The sequence below is a fragment of the Cucurbita pepo genome, chromosome 5 (genome assembly GCF_057944985.1).
Source record: "Cucurbita pepo subsp. pepo isolate OVF chromosome 5, ASM5794498v1, whole genome shotgun sequence".
Lineage (NCBI taxonomy): Eukaryota > Viridiplantae > Streptophyta > Magnoliopsida > Cucurbitales > Cucurbitaceae > Cucurbita > Cucurbita pepo.
Genome location: NC_141802.1, coordinates 505,001 through 526,733, shown reverse-complemented (window position 1 = coordinate 526,733; position 21,733 = coordinate 505,001). Strand labels below are relative to the sequence as shown.

General features: G+C 35.7%; 3 protein-coding genes and 1 long non-coding RNA gene across 8 annotated transcripts; 1 reads left to right on the top strand and 3 right to left on the bottom strand.

The window, feature by feature from the left end:
• Positions 1-30: 30 nt before the first annotated feature.
• Positions 31-4,590, bottom strand: LOC111795051 (transcription factor PIF1). The gene is made up of 9 exons (XM_023677280.2): positions 4,395-4,590; positions 3,882-4,142; positions 3,008-3,791; positions 2,145-2,243; positions 2,001-2,066; positions 1,821-1,886; positions 818-1,228; positions 617-716; positions 31-458 (listed from the first exon to the last, which is right to left on the bottom strand). Exons 2-9 carry the CDS (start codon positions 3,968-3,970, stop codon positions 427-429), a joined length of 1,647 nt encoding a protein of 548 aa, XP_023533048.2. The 5' UTR covers positions 3,971-4,142; positions 4,395-4,590; the 3' UTR covers positions 31-426.
• Positions 4,591-5,726: 1,136 nt separating this feature from the next.
• Positions 5,727-8,183, top strand: LOC111795049 (tetraspanin-20). The gene is made up of 6 exons (XM_023677279.2): positions 5,727-6,159; positions 6,648-6,747; positions 7,141-7,221; positions 7,302-7,406; positions 7,826-8,005; positions 8,101-8,183. The coding sequence occupies exons 1-6, from the start codon at positions 5,837-5,839 to the stop codon at positions 8,122-8,124; spliced, it is 813 nt and encodes a 270-aa protein (XP_023533047.2). The 5' UTR covers positions 5,727-5,836; the 3' UTR covers positions 8,125-8,183.
• A 458-nt stretch (positions 8,184-8,641) lies between these two features.
• On the bottom strand, positions 8,642-14,359 carry LOC111795146 (uncharacterized). Of its 5 annotated transcripts, XM_087124012.1 has the most exons (7): positions 13,595-14,359; positions 13,327-13,504; positions 12,419-12,495; positions 10,879-12,271; positions 10,430-10,788; positions 9,712-9,862; positions 8,642-9,551 (listed from the first exon to the last, which is right to left on the bottom strand). In XM_087124012.1, exons 2-7 carry the CDS (start codon positions 13,463-13,465, stop codon positions 8,827-8,829), a joined length of 2,844 nt encoding a protein of 947 aa, XP_086980138.1. In that variant the 5' UTR covers positions 13,466-13,504; positions 13,595-14,359; the 3' UTR covers positions 8,642-8,826. The 5 variants fall into 5 exon arrangements, with proteins under 5 accessions (XP_086980138.1, XP_023533175.2, XP_023533173.2 ...); XM_023677407.2 differs by having other exon boundaries at positions 10,430-12,271; XM_023677405.2 differs by having other exon boundaries at positions 10,430-12,271; positions 13,327-13,498.
• A 4,533-nt stretch (positions 14,360-18,892) lies between these two features.
• LOC147792557 (uncharacterized) lies at positions 18,893-19,763 on the bottom strand. The gene is made up of 2 exons (XR_015421059.1): positions 19,662-19,763; positions 18,893-19,136 (listed from the first exon to the last, which is right to left on the bottom strand). It is a non-coding gene; the product is annotated as an uncharacterized LOC147792557 (long non-coding RNA).
• Positions 19,764-21,733: the final 1,970 nt, after the last annotated feature.

Sequence of the window (21,733 nt, the reverse complement as noted above, 5' to 3'; positions counted from 1 at the left end):
TATTTCCACCCTAGAAAAAAAAATTATTTAACCCAAATCAAAACTCTAATTAGATTATAATATTCCTGAGTTAGGTTTCCAAGGAATTGCACGGTCTAAGACTGAGCATTTAAGCTTCTGTGAACATATTAAGCTTGAAGCAGCTAAATCACTTAGAATGTCAAATGAACGGTTCATACACAGAAACATTGGATTTGAGTTTGATTTTATTAACCCAAAAAAAATATATATATATGTAAATTAAATAAAATTTTCCCTCTGCAAAAGAAGCTGTTGTTCTTATTTGATAATGGTAAGAAAAATGCTTAATTACATGTTTACCTGTGAGTTATGATGTTATGGAACTCTTATCTCCTAACAAAATTCAGCCGAAACCATTTACTGCCTCTCTTACGCTACAAAATTTTGCAGGCATGTATGGCTTGGCTAAGAACTTTCATGCTTCCTCCGGTTTAAACCTGCAATTATACAAAGTTAAGATTAGAGTACAGCTTACAGTCATCCACGATGCTTGCGTCGAAAAAATAAATAAAGGTTGGGCGGTTCAAGAATGGAGTTCCTATCTATGTAGCTCCTGTGATCCTTCTGAGCACTAAATAGGACAAGAAAAGCTCACATGGATCCATGGTGGGGTTCGCTGGTTCGCGATTGTCGATGCTTTCAAGTCCCCGACTAGTATGTTGATTGAGGGATCTGGGTAGGGCGGCTGGTTGATTCTGCGAAAGAATTTAAGGATATAAAATAGCACCTATGAGCTATAATGATGCATACAATGGTGCTAGCAGAGAAATTAGCAGAGAAATTAGGTGCTAGATACCTGTGGGGAAGGCTGTTGTGATGCTTCTGCAGGCACCTGCATCTGTTGGGAGCCAAGAAACTGCTGGTATCCATGAAGTGAACTTGAGAATCTTGGATGGTTTATATTTTGCATTTCTGATAAGCTGTGCATATGTTCCGACAGATATGTTCCTTGAGTTCTTGATGGGTCGGTATTAGGATCATGCGTCATATGAAAGGCTGGATGAGTGAAAGTTGGTCCAATTTGGGCAGCTCCAGCTGGACTCGGAAATGTCGACCCAGCTAACATATTACGATCTGGCATCATGGGAAGGTTCACACTTGTTTCCATGCCCATTCCAAGTCCCATTGGCATTGGTGGCATAAATTGTTGGACACCAGGAGACATCATAGGCACCATACCACATCCCATGGACCATCTCCATAGAAACTGGTCAATATTTGTATTACTTATCATGCATACTGAATCACATTCGCCATACTACAACCATTACCAATTCATTTCCAGAACAAAAGAATGGGGTAGAGGATTAAAAAACTCAGTTTCTCATAAATAATCTTTTGGAGGTGTTGTTGTTGGGAGGATTGTTGAGGACTGTTGGGAGGTGATACAGAGGATTGTTGGGAGGGAGTCCCACATTGGCTAATTTAAAGAAAATCATGAGTTTATAAGTAAGGAATACATCTCCATTAGTATGAGACCTTTTGGGGAAGCCCGCCATGAGAGCTTATACTCAAAGTGGACAATACCATACTATTGTAGAGGGCCGTGATTCTTAACAGATACTGGAAATTAAGAACCCGGGCAAAGTCCTCACTACTAGTAGGAGGCCACCCCCTCCCTTGTTTGTATATCTTCAAACAACTATATGAAAAAGAAATGAGAAAGCACTGGTAGTGTGCAGTGAAAAGTGCAGGAACAGAGCAACATGAGCAAACAATCATGCTGAAGGGAAACTATGCCATCTGAGAGCATGAAAATGTATGCGCAATGAAATTGAGTAAACATGATTGATTGATACCTGCACTTGGAACTGAAGTGACTTTAGGTATTCAATTGCCTCGTCCAACATTGAAGCTTTATCCGCCTGAAATGTGAGTAAACATCGATCAAATTTCAGTGAACAAACAAAAATGGGAAGAAATAGTTTGATCTATGAACTTTATTTCAGAGGAGGAATTATCTCGCTAATTATATGCACCTTATTACACCGAGGTATTAGCTCCTGCAAAGCCTTCATCTTTTCATTTATCCGATCTCTTCTTCTCTGCAATGGAGGGATGAGTATTCAACGAAAAGATGTATAACAACACAGAAAAAGCCACACGAAGAGCAAATTACTCACTCTCTCTGAGAGATTATGGACCTCAGAAGCACGATATCTTTTTGTAGAGGTTGATCCACGACCTTGCTTCTTTGCATCAGTAGATTCAAATTCAACGTCCTTTGAAAAATGTTTATAAAGTTAAATTTTTTTTAAAGAGATCTTGAAAAGCTAGAAAGTGGCACCAATGCAGTAGCCCCATCTGGCATCAGCAGCATCAGAATTTACATATGCAGAAGCACGTAAGAATCCACTCAAAGCACAATAGTTCCTAACCACTATAGAACCTGAAAACAAAATACAAAGCAATGGACACCGACGTAGCACATCCAGTAACCTTTCCACTCGATTCTTAAGGTATTTATCACAAATTCCTGAAAATTAAGGATAATGGTTGCATAGGATTTGTCAGAAATATTCTTACCATACTTTAATCAAATGTATCAGCAAACCTTAGACGTTGAAATCATCTTAGCGGAGAGCCTGCTCTATTCACTTCAATAGTCCCTTTCAGCTTAGAACACTGAGTTTTAGAGTCCTTGTTCATCTCAAATTTTCAATGTTTTAGTTTTATTTTTATAAATACTAATTGCTTGGCGCGTCTGAAAAAAAAAAGGGGGCAAAAATACTAAAAAATTGGGGGAGATTGTAGATTCTAATGGCCGCATGCTCATACGTCAGGAATGCCGTCCTCACAGCTCAATTTAGTAAAAAAAATGCATGTGTATCTATTTAATGTGGTCTGGTTAATTTCATAAAGTGTAAGGTCAAAATCATAGACCTAATTATAAATTTTATCAATCATGAGAAATGAATCAAAGGGGCATAAAATAAAACAAGAAATTGAATAACGCCAGAATAACCGAGTTCGGAGCAAGACTCACCGTGCTATGGCATATGTAATCGGAATCGTCCGTTTCTTTTCCTTTCCGCTTTCGATCCTCAAAACTCGTCGTCCTTTGAATTGCGGGCTCTGTCTCAGCCCCTGTCATATTCATCGGCCCTCCATTGTTGCCACTGGATGTCGCGGTTAATCCACCACCGCTCATAACCCTGCAGGCTAAATCACCGCTTGATGCGTCGGCTACAGCCGTCCTCTGTAAATCCGAAGCCGTTGCTTCGGGCGTCAACCACGTTGTGTCGCCCGAAGTCGAACCGACGACTGGAGATTCCCTTACCTCGCTCTTTGAGTTAGACGGACCAGATTCGAGCCTCCCTGTGTACCTTGAGAAGATCCCGAAGCTATTCATCTTCGTTTCCGGTTCTGTTCTTCTCGTCGGTGGTATTGGCGGCCGAGCAGTCATCCTTGATATCGTTGTTGTCATCGACGTCAACGGCCGGAACTCCATGCCATGACTAGTACAAACTTGCGAAGAATCGCCAGCGTTTTGCTCAATGCTCTGAGGTTGCGAAGGATAGAGGAGTTCATTGCATAAACTATTCTCCAAGGTAGAGTCATCAACAAGAGGATAATGAAGCCACGAAATCATTTCGTCCTCCTGCATAAAGAGCTGCGGCTCTTCCTCTTGATTCAAAGGTCGAATATCTCTGTTCGTGATTTGCTCGGCCGTTGTTGACGGGGGTGATCTCGTCCTGGATTTCTGATTCTGACTATGCACTACCGCCTGTCCGTTCTTCCACAGCAGTTCCATAACCTCGCCGTCTGACCTGTTTTCTCAATCAAACAAATCCAGACTTGTATCCATAAAAATAATCTCGAATCGAGAAACAATACAGAATGAAAAAACAAACACTCACATGGAAGATGTCTTGGAGTGCAATTGCACGGAAGAAGTATGAAGCGAGAAATCTTCGTCAGTCTCGAAATCAGGTACCCATCGATTCATCCTCTTTTATAGATGGATCAAGTAACTAATAGCAGATAAGAAAACAACAAAACCAAATACCAGTCCGTTCAGCTGATTCAATTAATCATTAGTTGAAAAGATAAATCCAACGGAATCAATGAGAAGTCGATGTCGTTTAGCAGCTAATTACGTCTCCAAATGCTCTGAAACACTGTAAAACAAAAACAGAACATAAAACCGATCATCATTAAACGTCGGTGGAACTAAATTCCAGAATCAAGAAAACATTTCACATCCTTGAACTCTCTATCCAAATTGCTATCAGAAAAGTTCTTATTTCGTCTGTTTCCCAACCGCACTAGGTTTTCCCCAATGGCCGCTCCAAATGTCGATTGTCTTTCATGGAAGCTCAAAGTTGCTTAGACGCGATAAGCTCTAATGGAAAGAGAATGTAGAAACTAACCAGTGCTGTGGTTGGGCCTTTGGCTTTGTCGTGTGAAATGAATGTGAAAGCTCATCGCACCAACTGCGCTGCCTTCAATCTCCATGGAACGCTCACTCTCTCTCCTCTCTTTTTTTCTCTCTTCTGTACTGAGAAAGAGAACGGAAAAGGACGAGCCGAGGTTTTGACGGTTATGTGCCCAAATCAATGTACTTCATTCCCCCAACTTTTTAAAATAACCTTATTATATATATATATTTTTTTTTTTATTATTATTATTATTATTTTTTTTTTTTTTAAGAAAATGCATATTTTAGATTTATTGAACTATTTTTTATATTAATAACTTTTTAAAATAACCTTATTATTTATTTATTTTAAGAAAATGAATATTTTAGGTTTATTGAACTATTTTCTTTTTTATATTTAATAAATTTTCAACATTAAATTACAAATTTTATATATTTTCTTCAAACACACGAGGTCTGTCAAAGCATTGACTTCTGTCAACTGAAACCTATAAATGTTTTGGCTCTAAATTATCATAGTTCAAGAGCCTAAGTCTAGTCGAACATCTTGAGTGGTACTATATAGTACATTCAACCTAACCATGGTTGGGACATGGTGAATCGAGCTTGGTTGCATGTCTTGAACATGGTCAAAGACCCAAGGTGGTAGTTGGCTCATGTGTGGTCGAACTTGCATATTACGAGAAGTAATTCATAATTATTTTATTTTCGACTTCCACAAAATTATAAAAATCCAACAAATTTTTGTGGAAAATACAGATGTATGTCTTCCAATATTGCAGCATTGTGGTATGACCCTTATTTTTTTATTATTTAAAATATTATCATTTTCAATTATCCACCTCACATCACGTGTATTTACGTTTGGAGTAGGTGGAATTATGAACGGTCCGGATCGCGAGGCTACACAAGTTTAACAGATACCGAGAGGAGAGGATAAGAAGTATGTGGACGTTGGAAATTGTGCAGACGTGGCAAGTAAAGAGCATGCCATGTTGGCCAGTTATGAGACAATAAGTAAGCTCCACGTCGGTCTGAGTGAGTCGGACCCCACTTCCTCCACGTGGTCAAGTTATTACACGGACAGTAATTACGTGGGATCACGATCAAATTCACCTAAAATATTTAAATTAATTCAACTTACTGAATTAAATACTAGGTTACAAATATAACATTGAAAATAAAAATTATTAAAATAAGTTTTAATATATATTAAACCATAATTAGCATATATTTGTTATACTAAAAAAAAAAATTTATATATATTTGTTGCCATTTATCCCTCTCGGACCTTTTTCTTTTTCTGCTTTACGAACACTTTCTGTTTGTTCATACTAAAGTTACCCATTTTTGAACCCGACGCCGTGAATCCGGACTAGGGTTCGAAATCCCAGACCTTCAAATTCCTGTTAGACCAAGACCCACGAACGAAAAATGGCTCGCACTTGTTGTCATGTTTCTCTTGCTTTCATCCTGAAATGCTTTAATTTTCTTCAAGCTTTTGTTGGGATTTCGATTATTGTTTATTCCGCATGGATGCTCGATCGGTGGAATCATCAAGTTCCTGTATCTCCTCCGCCTTCTCCTGTACCGGCGTTGGCTCCTTCTCCGGCTTCTTCTGCTTCGTTTTATTTGAATTCTGAATCAGTCTCTCTAGCCGATCGGATCACCGCCGCGAATTTAGGTGTCGATTTGATTCCCGAGCTCGGGACGGATTTAGAGCTTGATTTGCATGCGTTTAAGCTTCCGGCTCCTTGGTGAGATTTATTTGAATTTGTGTGGTCGGGCTTTGATGTGAAGTTTTCGATTCCTTGTGTTTCTTGCGACTCTTAATTAGAAGATTTGAAAATTCGTGTTGCGCATTTATGAAATGGGACAGTTTTTGTAATCAATGGTCGAAATCCTTCAAAATTATATTAACTTCGTTCTGTATTTTAATTCGTTGGAATTTTCCTTGGATACTCTCTCACTGTTGCTGCCTTTTCTGTTGATTATTCCCCAACAATCATTTGAGTTTGAAATTTAGTTCTGGATGAGTTTGAAGGAATTTAGACTTCAATAGCGTCAGTTTTACCCTTCATTTTTGGTGATGGAATATTGTGAACATGGATTTTGCTACAGTCTTGTCCCGAATGATTCTTTTTCTGTATAGTAATTTGGTAGTTTTTTAAGATATGAAGCTCTTAATTTTATCCTGATTTATCATTATGATCATTGCTGCATATTGGGTTCATATGATTGTCAGGTTCATCTACTCATTCATGGGATTGGGCATCTTGTTGTGTTCTACCACTTTAGTTGGCTGCATTGCAGCTGAAGCAATAAGTGGCTGCTGCCTCTGTTTTGTATCCTACTATTTTCAGTCTATTACAGCTTGTTTCTCACTTCTAGATATTGCAATTTTTTTTCTGTGAAGTTACTATTTTGGGCAATAGTCGGAGTCTTGTCCTCAATTTCATGAGGACTAATAGAAACATGCTACAGGAACTCGTGTTAGAATTTACTAATCCTATTTCGTAGAACATATGTTTGGAAGAATTGCATTTTTTTTTCCTGTGGAGTTACTATTCAACCTATAGAACTACAACAACTCAAGCCTACCACTAGCATATATTGTCCGTTCTGACCCCTTACGTATCACTGTAAGCCTTACGATTTTAAAACGCGTCTACTAAGGAGAGGTTTTCAAACCCTTATAAGGAATGTAAGATGGCTTTCCCTTAACCTAGCAATATTAGTACAACATGCTCATGATACTGTTTATTCTCGTGGAAGTGGCTTTGGTATCATTTATTGCAATTGATCGCCGGTGGGAAAAGGTATTCTTCTGCACTTGAAAGCAAATTTACATGTGCATATGCATCTATTGATATGTGTTTACCTGAAAACAATGATGCAGGATCTTCCATTTGACCCAACGGGTGAACTCGATGGACTCAGGCAATTCATTGAAGACAACGTCGATCTGTGCAAGTGGATCGGTATCATCGTGATTTCAACGCAGGTAGAATTGATGGAATTAATCATCTATCCCTTCGCTCGTTTCTGATTGCATTTTGTTGTTGAGTATTAAATGGGCAGATTGAGTATCGTTAAGATGAACCTCATTTTTTGGTTTTCCCCTCCCAAATGCATAATGGACCTTTTTTTGAAGTCATGTGTTTTATTCAGCAAACGAGCAAAATAGCAAGCATGTGAATCATATGTTGTTGTCTTATAAAGTTGTGAATCCTCAGTATAGTTGCTCGGGTAAACTGACTCGGCGCTTCCCTTCTGGCAGTTTGATCTCTTTTATCCATTGCAACGGTGGCTTACGTTGCTCGTTTTTTGCAGTCTACCAAAGTTTATAGTGTAACCTCTCAGGTTCTATTTGATTATACTTTGTTATGGTCATTCACTTTAGTCCTTCATGCGACCTCTCAGGCATTGTCTCTACTGTTAGCAATCATTCTGAGATCCATGGTTTCAACCCGTAAAACTGAGTACGATACCAACGAGGAGATCGGTGATCAAGACAGAATTCGGGAAACATTGCTTAATCCACCTGCAAATCAAGCTTCTGGTGCTAAATTTGCCCTTTGGGGTGCACGCATGAGAGAGAAGGTATCACATTAAACCTTGCCCTATTCTTCTCTTTTAGCAAAGAGGAGGCATACAAAATCTGTGTCTAAATGTAGTCTCCATCCTTTTCATTGCAGTATGGATTGAAAAACAGTGACTGATATAGTTCATCAAACCAGAGTTCGTAAATAAATATTAAAAAAAAAAAAAAAAAAAAAAACCCGAAGCAATCGAAACAGAAGGTCTTCCTCGAGCAGGTCAGAGAAACTCAAACCAGTCATTGGTGTGTGTAAGTTTCTGTTCTGCTATATTGTGTGCTTTGATTTGGGTTGGTCTGATAGGATAGATTGCAATCAGCTTTGTGAAAGAACGGAAGGTTCTGGTGTGTATATCATCAAGTTGAGGAATTTGAATAAGTTCTACTTTTCCATTCTACTCTTCTAAATTTGATATGATGTTAACCAAAGGTGTGAGCTCTTATAAATTCTACATTTAGTTCTTATAAGATATTAAAGTTATGATCACTCATTTGAATCTATTTTTCGACTAATCTTACGAAATAACTGCTTAACCTTACTGCATTTAATTGTCAAAGCAATGGTAACAATCTTTTCATTCTTTTTTTCTAATCTAGTCTAATACTTTAAGAACTTTGCATGAATCAAAAACAAAAGCAAAGAAATCAAAATAGAGAGATTTCACTTCTATTTATACGCCATATATTTTCACAAAATGAATATCAGAGGTAAGTAGGCAGACTTATCTGGACATACACAATAAATCACAGGACCATCATTTATTGAATGTCAGAGACAAAGGTGGGAGATAATGAATTAATCTAAAACAAAACAGAATTGCAAATTTTAATCACACTTACCTGTCAATTGAACTACAGCCTCTTCCAAAAGCTCTTCCAGCAATCTCCTTTCTACTTCCTTTCCCAAATTATCCATTTCCATCATAAGATGATCATCCCAATATTTTCCCCCCACTTCTTTTCTGACTACCCTTTCCACTACCAGGCTGTTGCTGTCACCAATTTCTCCGGTAACACATCTAGATTCACCACAAACCCAGTCCTTCAGTTTACCCATAACACAGTCCAATAATGTTAGTGGTGTGCCCTCAGTGAAACTGCTGTCATGGGCTCTGCTAGATGTTTCCGCACTTCGTCTGTGGTCGAGTTCCTGACTTGTTATATCAATCAAGGCAGCATTCACACAGTCAAATACAAGCTTCCTACTCGATCGTACCTGCCTTCGCTTGGCCTCGAGCATTGGCTCTTTGTTGCTTAGATTTGCATATTTGTCTCTTAGAGATGGATCTAGTGGATTTACAAGTGAATGCCATCTTGTAAACAAAAAGCCACATTGTTGTACTTCACTACTGAGATCAGACATTGTAAGAAGGGCTTCCACGAGGCAATGCCAGTTTTGTTCTTCCTCCAAACAAGTGGAAACTGGTGAAGATTTGAGTGCATAGGAAGCAAACGAATCTGAATAAGAATCACCCCAGAATATACTCCGAGCAACTGATTCTATGGGTGGCGATTTGTCAATGAGGCTATTCTTGAATGGTGTACAGAACTCTGTTCCAGTTAAAGGTTTATATGAGATGCAGTTCGATATAGTAAGTCAAAACAATCTGTACAGCCTATGCATTCACCATGTGTGTGCATTTTCCTTGTTTCTTGTTTTTTTCTTCTTTTTTTTAATTAATTCGTGCATAGGTGGGACGGGTATAGTTACCATGATTTCCTGGCTTTATATAGCTGGACAACTCTAGATGTGTATAATCATCTTCAGAAAATGGTGGTTCCAGAACGGATATTGGACTCGGCTGCTCTTGATTTTCAACAGCGTTTCCAATCGTGAAAGGTCTTTTCATAGACAAACCCGCCTGCAAATCATAACAAATGACACTGTCAATAACTAATCACAATCAAATGGTTCAATTTATTTGAAAAGAAAAACATTCATGGAACTACTGAAGCAGACACGAGACAATTGCATTCAATTTATTCTGTCGAGCACCTTATGTCAACTCCAACTCCCCATGTATGTAAAAGCATACAAAATTTAATAGGAAAAAAAGTCATCAATCATTGCAATCTGTTGTGCTCAGCAAAGCAGCTTCCAACACAATCCTATTTTCCTTGTCGAAAACTAATTTCCACACGACTTAAGCCAAAATGTAAGAAATGCTCCGCCTATGATATGTGAATGAGGTTTGAAGATTAACACTCGGCAAAAGAACTTGTTACGATATTTTTTTTATCCAGCTAATTCTTAAAACTCCATACAAACAAATAGTTACATATCTGATCGCAATTATAAGGAAGAATATACATTAAAAGAGAAAAACCCTACATTTATATGATTATGTTTAATGCATAATGGATAGGTGTAGCGATAACCTCAAATAGATTAGCATGCAACTATTACAACCATAGAAGGAAAGATATACCTCATGCTGAACTGCACCGCCTCTTGCAACCTTATTGGCTGAATGTAGAGAAGTGCCTGATGAGCACCCTTCACCATCATTAGAATGAGATGCAGCATTACTCAAACCTCTCGAATGATGAACGAAAGATAGGGATGAGGGTGTGTCGACACTGGAAGATTGGGATTCATCTTTTGTTTGAGACCCACCACGTTTTTCTTTACTCGTTTTTTTATTCCTCGAGAAAAATAAACTTGAGACTTTCTCGTTAAATGATGACTTGACACCCTTTGGCTTTGCTAGCAACTTCGGATCATCAGTTTTTCCGATCACAAGATCTGATGCTTCAAGATTAAGCCCGCCAATCAACGCAGAAGATCCTGGGACAGATTTCGACCTTACAAGCGTTGTAGGAGAACCATCCAGACATTCAATATTTTCATCACTATTAAAATAGGGCTCTAACTCACCTGTTTTGTGTTCATTAACTTCATTATCAGTTATTATTGATTTCTTTGCATCTGACAGTGCAAGCATCTCCCCCAATGTATTTGAGTGTCTCCGTACATGCCTTTGCTCTTGATAGTTCCCACGTGACGTCATCATGGCCCATCTTTCTGACAGTCGCTTCTTGGCTTCTCTGCACACTGATGACTCCGGAGAGCATGATATTCGGCTGAAGGAGGACGACGAAAATGGGCTACTATATCTGTTAACATATTCCCAAGAATGGTGCGAAGAGAAAGACATGACTTCCAAATCACTCAGAGTTTCTACTGCATAGTCATTCTCTGATTTTTCAAACGAACTTTCATCACCAGTATAGCCATTAGAAAACACAGAAGAAAGCAAAGTTTCATCCCTTCGATGAGAAAGATTGTCACACATTTTCTGAGTAATATTCCTTGCAAATTTTCTTGATTCCTTCACATCATCATCTTCAAATCCCTCTTGAAAACTTTCCTCTTGCACCACTCTAGGCAATGAGCCAGGTGATGAGACCATGGCCTTAACATCATGATTCCTCCCAGGACTAGGCTTCAAAACCACTATTCTTGTTGGTTGAGCAGCTACAGCATATTCATTAGTCCTATTAATAGTTGGAGTAGGGGAAAATCTCGGATCACTTTTGTCTAAAATAGCTGATGTCCTCTGAGCTGGTAGCCTTAACTGTCTATAGTTTTTTTTCTCGAAATCACTGAATCTTTCATCCCTAAAAACCTTTGAAGGTCTAAGAACAGTGATTCGCTTGGTCTCAGGAGATGGAGGGATGGACTGGAGCTCTTTCAGATGCTGAGTGAACAATGAATTTGGCTCCTGCAGAAACTTGACAAACAAATCCTTATTGGAACTTAAAACTTCTAGTGCATCTTGAAATTCTTTGGATTGGCGCAGTTTCTCACTGGTGGCCAGACGTTTTGCTTCCACAAACTTCTGGCGAACAAGAGCCATCTTTCTATCTGTCACAATTTCACTTTCCACTCCCTTCTTTGTCTCTCTTTCTCTGATATAATTTGTCTGTGGAGATTGCTGCCATATTTCATAAACATCTTTATATTCTTTCTGATTTGAACATTCATTGACTTCAAATTTCATTCCCTCTTCCAAGAAGCCACTTTGTTCCCTACATCCTAATGACATTCCATAGTTCGCAGCTCTACTCTTTGGATAACTTCTTATATTGTTTCTTTGAACAGATGAATCAGGAAGCTGATGAGGGAGAGTTTCAAGGCCCATAAGCTTTGCAACTACATTGGGTTGATTTTTTGTAGACACCATTTCAGACATCTCTTGATCAATGAGCATCTTCACAGATGTTTCATTTGCTCTCTTATTCGATGCTTTAAGCAATTCAGGCACTGTCTGATCAATCCACACAAATGCAAAATATCAAGACAATGAGTTAGAATAGCATAACTAAACCAGAAAAAATCGACATCGACCTCCAGCTCTTTATGAATAGATTGCACAATTAAATTTTTACAAGGATTAGTGGAGCACAACATTTACCAGATTATCTTCAGTTTGATTGGAGAATTGATTAAACATCCTTCCCACATCCGCCTGATTTCTTGAGAGAGTAGAACCTGCCAAATAGCCACATCTCTGTCATCCCATTCACAGTCAAAAGAAAGATAACAAAAAGAATGAGCACAACGGAAATATAAGCACCAGAGGAAGCATGCATACATGTGGGTCCCACACAGAAGCATAAAGTTCATTAAAAAGCAGTTCAATTGAAACAAAGAAATGAATAATCAAGAAAAAGTAAACAAGAATTTCCACAAAATGGCCAATGTCCTCTGTGAAGAAAAAAATAGTTTAGGATGAATCTATTAATAGAAAGAATAAGATTAGTCCACAGGTCCTAAGTGAAAAGATGAGCCCAGGTGGTTAATATTTTTATTTTATAATTTATGGTTTCAATTAAAGAAAACCAAAACCTTTTCACTTCCTCCTCCCTTCATACACCATCTTCTCTTCTTTCTCTCTACAGGCTACTGATATTTATGGCTCCAAACAGACAGTAAGACTAATAGCCCAACCATGTGAATCAAGGTTGCCGATTGTTTCAACTGATAACAAGTCAAACTCACCTAGGAACTCATCAATTTTTTGTTCCCCCATCAAATCCAAACTATAAAAAAAAAAAAAAAGAAAAAAAAAAAAGAAAAGAAAGACTTCTTCTCTATTCTACGTTGTGCTTGAATCATGGTGGACTTTGACCTCATCTTGAGACAATTGAAAATTGAGGGGGAAAGGGAGATAGACGAGATGAGAGATTCATTGGAAATTAGACTTGACTTACTCAAAGAAAATAACCCACTAAATTCCAGTCAGAATCAAATAATAATGACATTTTAACTAAGTAAACTAAGATAATTTCAAAAAAAAAAGTGGTATTATCTAGAGGTTACCTTCACGATGTGGTGCATCAGTAAGAAGTTTGTTCCTAGAAACACCGGTACTCAGATCGAAGAGGTTCACCATTCTTCCCAAACAACCAGGGAAGGGCTTTTCATTATTACCAACATTTCTTCTCTGAATCCCATTCATCCCAATACCTTTAACCCCTTGGCTGCAATGATGCTGAAGCTTTCAATGAAAAAGAAACAGAACATCAAAGTTGAAGAACAACAAAATTTTATTGCATAAAAAATAGGATATAAGTTGCAGAATCCCAACCTGAATATTATGGATCTGTTTCTGAGAAGTGAACCAACAATAGTTAGGTTAAGATCACCTTCAATGAGGTAAACAGCTAAGGAATTCCATGGTGGATGGAGATTTCAAGGAGCAAAACAGGTCAGAACAAAAATCAGAGTCTAAAGGGACCTACATTGAATTTGACTGGTAACCACAAGATAGACATTCCAAAAGAAAAAACTTAAAAGATAATTAAAATTAAAAAAAACGAATCCCTAACAGGTGAACCAAAAGCAGATAAAGCAACTTTTTACAGATTCAAAATCGGTCTAAGCAACGACAAGAGAAAGAAAGAGATAAAAAGAGAAGAATCTATCTTCAAAAGTTTCCCGAGAAAGAAAAAGGTAAGAAAGAGAGAGAGTGAGAGTGAAGTCAGATTCAATTAGCAGCGAAGAAAGACAAAGAAAAATTGGAGAAAGCGGTTTGAAAGAGCGAGATCGTCGAGAAAGCAAAAGAAAAATGAAGTACACAGCTCCAAATGGAGCCAATTTTCACACATCTTTTCTACGTAAAAGAATCAAGATTCTGACACTTTGAACGAGAAGGTACATTGTGACCTAGAAATTGAGAGTAATCAAACTGAAAATGAAGCAATTGCGGCCGGAAAGTGATATTCCGGTGGAGAACCACCATGAAATCCACCGAAGCTCCGCCGTTACAAGTTGCAACTGTTAGTGTGTAGAGAGAGAAAATATTTCTTCGCAGAGAGCTTGTAGAGAGAGAAAGAAGTCTGTGAGAGTGGACTCTTTACCCTCCACCGACCTGTGACGGACTTGAATTAATTATCAATTCTAACTCAATCGTAACGTTCGATTACGGAGAAAAGTATTAACAAAACAATAACGAAAGTTGAAATCTCGAAAGTACCCCTCTTCGTTTTACTGTATTTACCTTTCTGGGGGTAAAACCAAGGAAACCTATCCTATAATGCAATTATGAACCGTTGTATGCAAAAGTCCGTTTTAAATAATTGTTTTTACGTTTTCAAAAGTGGTTCAATATTTATATTTTTATTAAAAAACAAACAAAAATAAAAAAATAAAAATAAAATTAACTTTGGTGGAGTGGGAACAGGGTAAATATTTAGTTACCGTGGTAAACCTCATGATTATTTAATATATATTTATTTATTTAAATATATATATGTGTGTGTTGTGTGCAATAATGAGCAATGTGAAGGAGACATGAGTAATATTGATCTGTCCTGAATAGAAAATTTTTATAAAAAAAAATAATATGTGGACTGTGATCCATCAAAATTACAACACTCTCCCACGTGGCTAACCAGCTCTGAAAAAAAAAATTAATTTTTTAAATGTTTAAATTCTCTATATAATTTTAAAAATTAATTTTTTAGTCTCTAAGAGAAATTGACAAGGTATGATTTTTAGTTTTGTTTTTATTATTTGTATAATGGATTTATTTTTTTTTTTATTTTTTTTTTTTTTTTTTGAGTTACTAAAAGCTTAGTTTCTATATGTATTTTTAAGATTCAAAGGGAAACAAAAGTAAAGAATATTGCGAATAACAATAATCCAATACAATCCTTTTAATGGGTATAAAAGAAAGAATATTGCGGTTCCATCAACATCCACATGGATTGATTTCTCGTTTTATTTTTATTTTTTAAAACAACTTGATAGCTCACTAATGGACCACCATGTTTATACATTTTTGCAAACAATCTGATTGGGATGAATTAACCATTTTAAAAGTACCATAGTTAGCTATGTTTTTTTTTTTTTTTTTTTTTTTTTTTAATTAAGAGATCCACAAAATTAGGGCATAAGTGAGCAATACAAAGATAAGGTGAAAGACTTCTAATGATTGCACGTTGTAGATATATTTGACGTTTTTAAAAGAATGAAAGCATTTAGTCGTTTATCATAGGAACAACGAACATTCACGTTGAATACTTATAGAAATGATGGAAACAAATAAACATGATGTGATTGGCAAAATTAAAGGCGAAGAAAAGTTAAATTAAGTGGTGATTGGTTGAAATTAACCAAAAAAAAGTAATGAAAAAATGGCAACAAAATCTTTGGGCTATGGCGTAGAGTAAACTAGGTGCACATGGAAAACAAAGGGACCCCTCTCCTTTTGGGTGCCCACTGCCCATTTCATTTCAGAACTATATATTGTAACAACTAGTGTATAATAATATAATTGGAAACAAAACAAAAAGTGACGAACCCCACCTTGTTTGAGAATGTTTGTTTGAATGCCTATTGACAATATATATAATGTATTATTAATTTAATGATCTAGACTAATTTTTAAAATAATTAATTTTTTAAAATTCAACCATATTTATAGAGTACAAATTCAAAATTGCAACTATTTATATGTCATTATAATGTCTCAACGAGTAAAAGACATGCTTAAATTAACTTTTTTTTCCCTAATATGAATTTAAGAAAGACAAACCAAATAGTTGGAGATATTCATCATTTATGCTCAATATTATAATGGGTTGTATTTTATGGATTGTTTTATATCTATTTATTTTCAAACATTAATGTATAAAATTACCCAATATAAAACTTATCTTGATCAAGGATATAATATCTCAATTCACTAAATTATGTTTAAGTTGGCAAAATAATAATATCATTAAACAAAGCTTTTAAAATTATGCCACCAAATCATTGAACTTTAAATAGTCTTTAATACACCTTCAATGAACTAGTACTTTTGTGTTTGACTCTTTTTTTTAGTTCATAGACATAATTTAAAATTGTGTCTAATAGGCTAATACAATTTTAGAATCTTCTCCCATATAGCTTTGAATTTTCCATTTTATATCCAATAAACGTTCAATTTGTAATTTAATAATTAGTTAACATATTTTATTTGTTAAAAAACTATTTTGATCCTTTTTCAACTTTTAGAGAAGTAATAATTTAGTTTCTGAATTGTTATTTTCATAACAATGTAGTCATGTATTCTAATTTTTGTCAAAATTTTATAAGATTTCTTAGGCAAAAATTATTGTTAAAATTTTGTAAGATTTCTTATCCGTAAAAATTAGTATGCTTTAAAAACTATAAAATCTAAATCATTAAATAATATAAATTGTCAATTTTAATTAATTTTTATAGTAGAAATTAATCTATTACAAACATGAAATAAATAAATTTGAAAGTACATGAACAAAAGTGTTGCCAAATAAATTTTAAGAGATTAAATGGTTAGTTTTCTTAAAAATTGGGGACCTTAAGTGTCATTTTCTTTCCTGTTTTTAACATCATGAAAAGTGAGGATTAAATTTGAATATAATTTAATATTTTGATTTAAATTATAATATCTTAACCCGTTCAACGTTAACGTCAACAGTTATGAAATTTATGTGGAAAGCAAAATCATAGGTTCACATATATGCGTTGAGTGGCAAGAAAGGGAAAGCGTGTGAAGAGAGTGAAAAGGACGAGTCAGTTGCAGATGGGAGGTGAGCGACCTACATAATGGGGACCTATCTCGCCTCACCCTCATCTCGCCATTACCGACTTGGGAACCGCTCCTCTCTCTCTCTCGACACCCTCTTTTCTGTTTTTTCTTTTGCGTGTGGTCCATTTTAATGGTCTCAGTGTTTCAGATCCTAACTCTCTCTCTCTCTCTCTCCTATTTTCTCTCACATGTTTAATTGAAGAAATTAAGGGTACATGCAAGTCTTTTTAGATCGAGGTTCTAAGCTTCATTCTCATTTTATAAGTGAGCTAAGACTAACAAGTTGCTAGACTAACCAATAAATGAGAAAAAGTTCCACAAGAAAACCCGAACTCCACTAATTCTCCTTAAGAACCCTACAAAAATAAATGAAAATTTCGCAAAGATTACCAATGAAATAGATGGCACGAATGGAAACCCCAAATATTTACTCATCCCCACCCCACCCATGTGGCCCCATGGATATCTATAATGTGGCCTCATGGATATCTTTATAGAGTTCACAATCCAACTCAATCTAACTCTATTTTTAGATTGGATTGTCGTATTTTTTTCATAACTATGTTTTAAGACCAAAATTACTTATCCACGTTACATGTTATATCAATAAATAAAATCTCATAAAGCTGGAGTCATCACCCATGCCCAAATATTTACTCATCCCCACCCCACCCATGTGGCCCCATGGATATCTATAATGTGGCCTCATGGATATCTTTATAGAGTTCACAATCCAACTCAATCTAACTCTATTTTTAGATTGGATTGTCGTATTTTTTTCATAACTATGTTTTAAGACCAAAATTACTTATCCACGTTACATGTTATATCAATAAATAAAATCTCATAAAGCTGGAGTCATCACCCATCCCTAACATCCATTATAAAAGTTAAATATTTTTAATACTAGTCAAATGAAATCCCTTGGAAAAAATAAAATACTTACTTTAGAAAAGATAATAGAAAAACAAACCGAGTCTATAAAACCTAAAAACCTGACTGGCCAAACCAAATAAAACCCAGGTAGTTTTTTATCAAATTTTGGGTGACCAACTTTCTTTAAAAAAATCACACATGAGTTGTTAGTTATATAAATACCAGCTTTCCCTATTGTTTCAAAAGTACTTCCATGTATTAATCCCCTCGGCTATGAATTAATTTCTTGTCAGTCTTTTGAACTTTGTTTCGTCTAATGAAAGTTCCATTCGTTTCTAGTTTCCTAATATAGAATAAACTAACCAAGTTCATCAGCACAAACTATTCATAGAAGCTTAATCTAGAAGCATAGAAGTAGAAGAGTAATAATCCAAAGATGGCTGCTAAATAACTTTTACTCATTTCGATCCATAATTTTACTGTTTTTTCAACTAGTATGGGTGGTGTCTTTAACAAAACCTATGATTCCAAAAATATCGTAATATATAAACTAAACGGAGTACATTGCAATAGAGTGCAACTAATGATAACTCTACAAATGATGGGAAAATATTAAAGAATAACCTAAACATACAAGAAAATAAGACTACTAAGAAACAGTAACATATCAAACTACAGAAAATAATCTCCTAAGAAAAGTGATAAGACTAATAAGAAAACTGGCATGCTCGAAGAAAAACAACTCGTTTTAGGCAAATTATTTTGTATAACATATTTAAAGAAAACTACAACCAGAACAGTCCTAATTGCATTCAACAATATGTAAATGACAAAAATTCCAAATTTAGATCACAATGTTCTTAGGCGGAAGCAACTTGATTATTGAATGTATTATTTAACAAGGCATGGTATTCATTAAATAAAAAGTATTACTAACTACATACTTAAAAATGAAAGAAATTAGGAAGTATTAAATTCAGATAAGAATAAATTCGTTGAATCGATGATTCACAAGTTGATCTTAATAAAAAGTTATAAAAGTATAACGAGGTAAAAGTAATAAACATACATACCGATAACTCTTGTTCAGGTAGAGACTCAGGTCAAGCATTAAATTAAACCGCCGCTTACACGAAATCGTCTTCAGAATTAAGAAAACAAGGAAAAAAGAAGACGGCAGCAACTCGTACAAAATCTGAAATACAAAGTATTTAGAGAACTTCTGTTAATCGTCGGACCGTGCATAAGGCAAGAGCTAATGGACATATGAATCAAATCGATCCACTAAAACACCTAATCTATCTGATCGATGGACAAAAAACTATTGATACTCCGGATATTACGAGACTGGCCGATCACGATCCTTAGTTCAATTAACGATTTGATTTCCTACTCAACTAATCAAAATCGTGAAGATTAACGAACGATTTGGTTTCCTCTTCGACTAGTCAAAATCGTCAAGTAATTAGGATTTTATGAGACCGAGCAATCACGATAATAACTTCATAAACGATTAGGTTTCGTCTTCAGCCAATAAAAACTGTAAAGTAATTAGGATTTATACGACTGAGCAATCAAACGATCATTAATTCAATAAACGATTGGTTTCATCTTCGACCGATAAAAATCTTGAAGTAATTATGATTTAGTTAACCTAACAAACGCGATAGTTGATCATAGAAACAATAAGGTTTTACAAAACGAAATCACCGAAACGTACCTCTGTTTGCTTACAACATCGTGAGCCACCGATAACTTCGAACCCTAGTACCATCATTCCTCTCAGCTCAGAGCGATTTCAAGAATATTAAACTTGCGCGCGCAAATTTTGTAGCGCTCCGCTCCATTTCGTCTTTATATAGTGGCCATGTCATTTTACGAAAATACCCCCATTACATAATAATTTCCGGAAGAAACTAGTGGGCTGGCTTTTATCCGCAAATGAAATTGGGGGCCCAAACCTGGAAAATAGATGGGCTCTAGTCCAATTGGTTTAGGGTTCAGGGAGATCATTTTTAAGCGTTGTAATGCCCAAGCCCAATCATGCCAAGGCCTATCAATTTTTAAGCGTTGCAAGCCTCAATACATATATACTCACGACACATTGTCACAATGTCAGACTTGAATGTGTTTTATTTTGAGTAATTCTATGTTGGGTAACCTCGTGAGAATGTTCCAAAGATGTACGTGAGTAAAAACAAAACATGTTGGAAACATTTTTGTTAATTTGTGGGGATAGTCTCCACTTTTAGAAACGAAGAGTAAATAACGTGACTATGTCGTAGGGAATGTCGAAGTCATCAGATGCTGAATTCAAATTTCAAATCTTAGGCATGGGTCGTTACAATTTTACTTTTTTTAAATTCACAACATATGGGTAGGAATTAAATCTTGACCTCGTGGTCGAAAACATATATTTTAACTAGTTAAACTGTAATGAGGCGAACAAAACTTACTCTCGAACTGATTTTATCACCAACATACCTTTCAAAACAAACTTAGAAAACCCCATTTATTTCGAATCCAAACAAAAGAAGTTGACTTAAAAAAAGCGATGGATGAACAACAAGGGAAGAACATCTACAAAACATATCACAATGAATGTTTTTCTGTCACAATGAGATTAATTATCACATTTCAACGTTGACATGAACAATAGAACAATAGTTTATTATTTAAAATATGGGGAATTAAAAAACTTAGTCTAATAAAATAAAATATTAATAAAATTCCATATCACAACACAACACAACAACCAAACAACCAAACAGTAAGAATAATTAAAAGATGGCCGCCATTTTCAACGAAGGATAGAAACATAAAAAACACAGCCTTAAAGACATGGCAATATAATATTAAAATTGCTGTTTTTTCCTGAAATGATGGAGGCTGAACAGTGGAAAACTGATGGAATAAATAAATAAATTATTGTTATTATTATTATTATTATTATTATTATTATTATTATTATTATTATTTTCAAGTGAAGGAATTGTGTCAGAATTTGGACAAGAAGAAAACAAAAGAACAGGCTGACAACCAAACATGCCAGATTAGAGGCTGCCTGAAGGGGTTTTGAGTTTGTCTGTCAGAATATATGGGTCATAAATTCCATCTTTATCACATGTGGCCGATCCCATTCTTACACATTACTTCATTTTATTTTCATTTTTTGGTTCTGTCTCAGATTGACACTCTGTCATTTTCAAGATTATGGGAAAACATTATGAATTCCTCTGTTCAAATGAAGCTTTCTTATATCATTTATCTTTTTCATGATCCATCACTTTATTATACCTTCTACGAAAGAACCATGAAGATTCAACCATGATGGGTCGTATCGGGTTACGATTTATTATGATATGTCAAAAACGAGACGATGAATGACTACGACGAGTCGTGTTGTGATCTTCTGTATCTTCAAGAAAATTGATGTCTAAGTCGGCAATAAAATTGAATGATAACATACTGGTACGTCAAAATTGAGAAGATTGACGATTACACGCATCTAAGTCTCAATAAATTAAAACAAGTGACGTATTAGGACAACGAGACCTCATAACATACTAAGAGGATTGACAATCTCACCACCTAAGCCAATGTCGACGAGTAACCTTCTATATCTTCAGCCTAATACGTCAAAATTGAGAAGACATGCAACCCACCACCTTGACGTAGATAAATTTAAACAAATAGTATGGTATAACAACGAAGCGTTCTATATCTTTCGAAATCTCAACCGTTCTGACGAAAATTTCACGACACTTATTAATCAAAAGATGAACCAGTGAT

Coding starts and splice junctions, on each gene's coding strand:
- LOC111795051 (XM_023677280.2), bottom strand. CDS start 3,970: ATGAATCGATGGGTACCTGATTTCGAGACTGACGAAGATTTCTCGCTT. Junction 2,244..3,007: donor ATTACATATGCCATAGCACG/GTGAGTCTTGCT, acceptor CATTTTTCAAAG/GACGTTGAATTTGAATCTAC. Junction 1,887..2,000: donor TAATACCTCGGTGTAATAAG/GTGCATATAATT, acceptor CTCACATTTCAG/GCGGATAAAGCTTCAATGTT.
- LOC111795049 (XM_023677279.2), top strand. CDS start 5,837: ATGGCTCGCACTTGTTGTCATGTTTCTCTTGCTTTCATCCTGAAATGC. Junction 7,407..7,825: donor TCATCGTGATTTCAACGCAG/GTAGAATTGATG, acceptor GCGACCTCTCAG/GCATTGTCTCTACTGTTAGC. Junction 8,006..8,100: donor GTGCACGCATGAGAGAGAAG/GTATCACATTAA, acceptor TTTTCATTGCAG/TATGGATTGAAAAACAGTGA.
- LOC111795146 (XM_023677407.2), bottom strand. CDS start 13,465: ATGAATGGGATTCAGAGAAGAAATGTTGGTAATAATGAAAAGCCCTTC. Junction 12,496..13,326: donor TGATGCACCACATCGTGAAG/GTAACCTCTAGA, acceptor GCTATTTGGCAG/GTTCTACTCTCTCAAGAAAT. Junction 12,272..12,418: donor ATCAAACTGAAGATAATCTG/GTAAATGTTGTG, acceptor TGGATTGATCAG/ACAGTGCCTGAATTGCTTAA.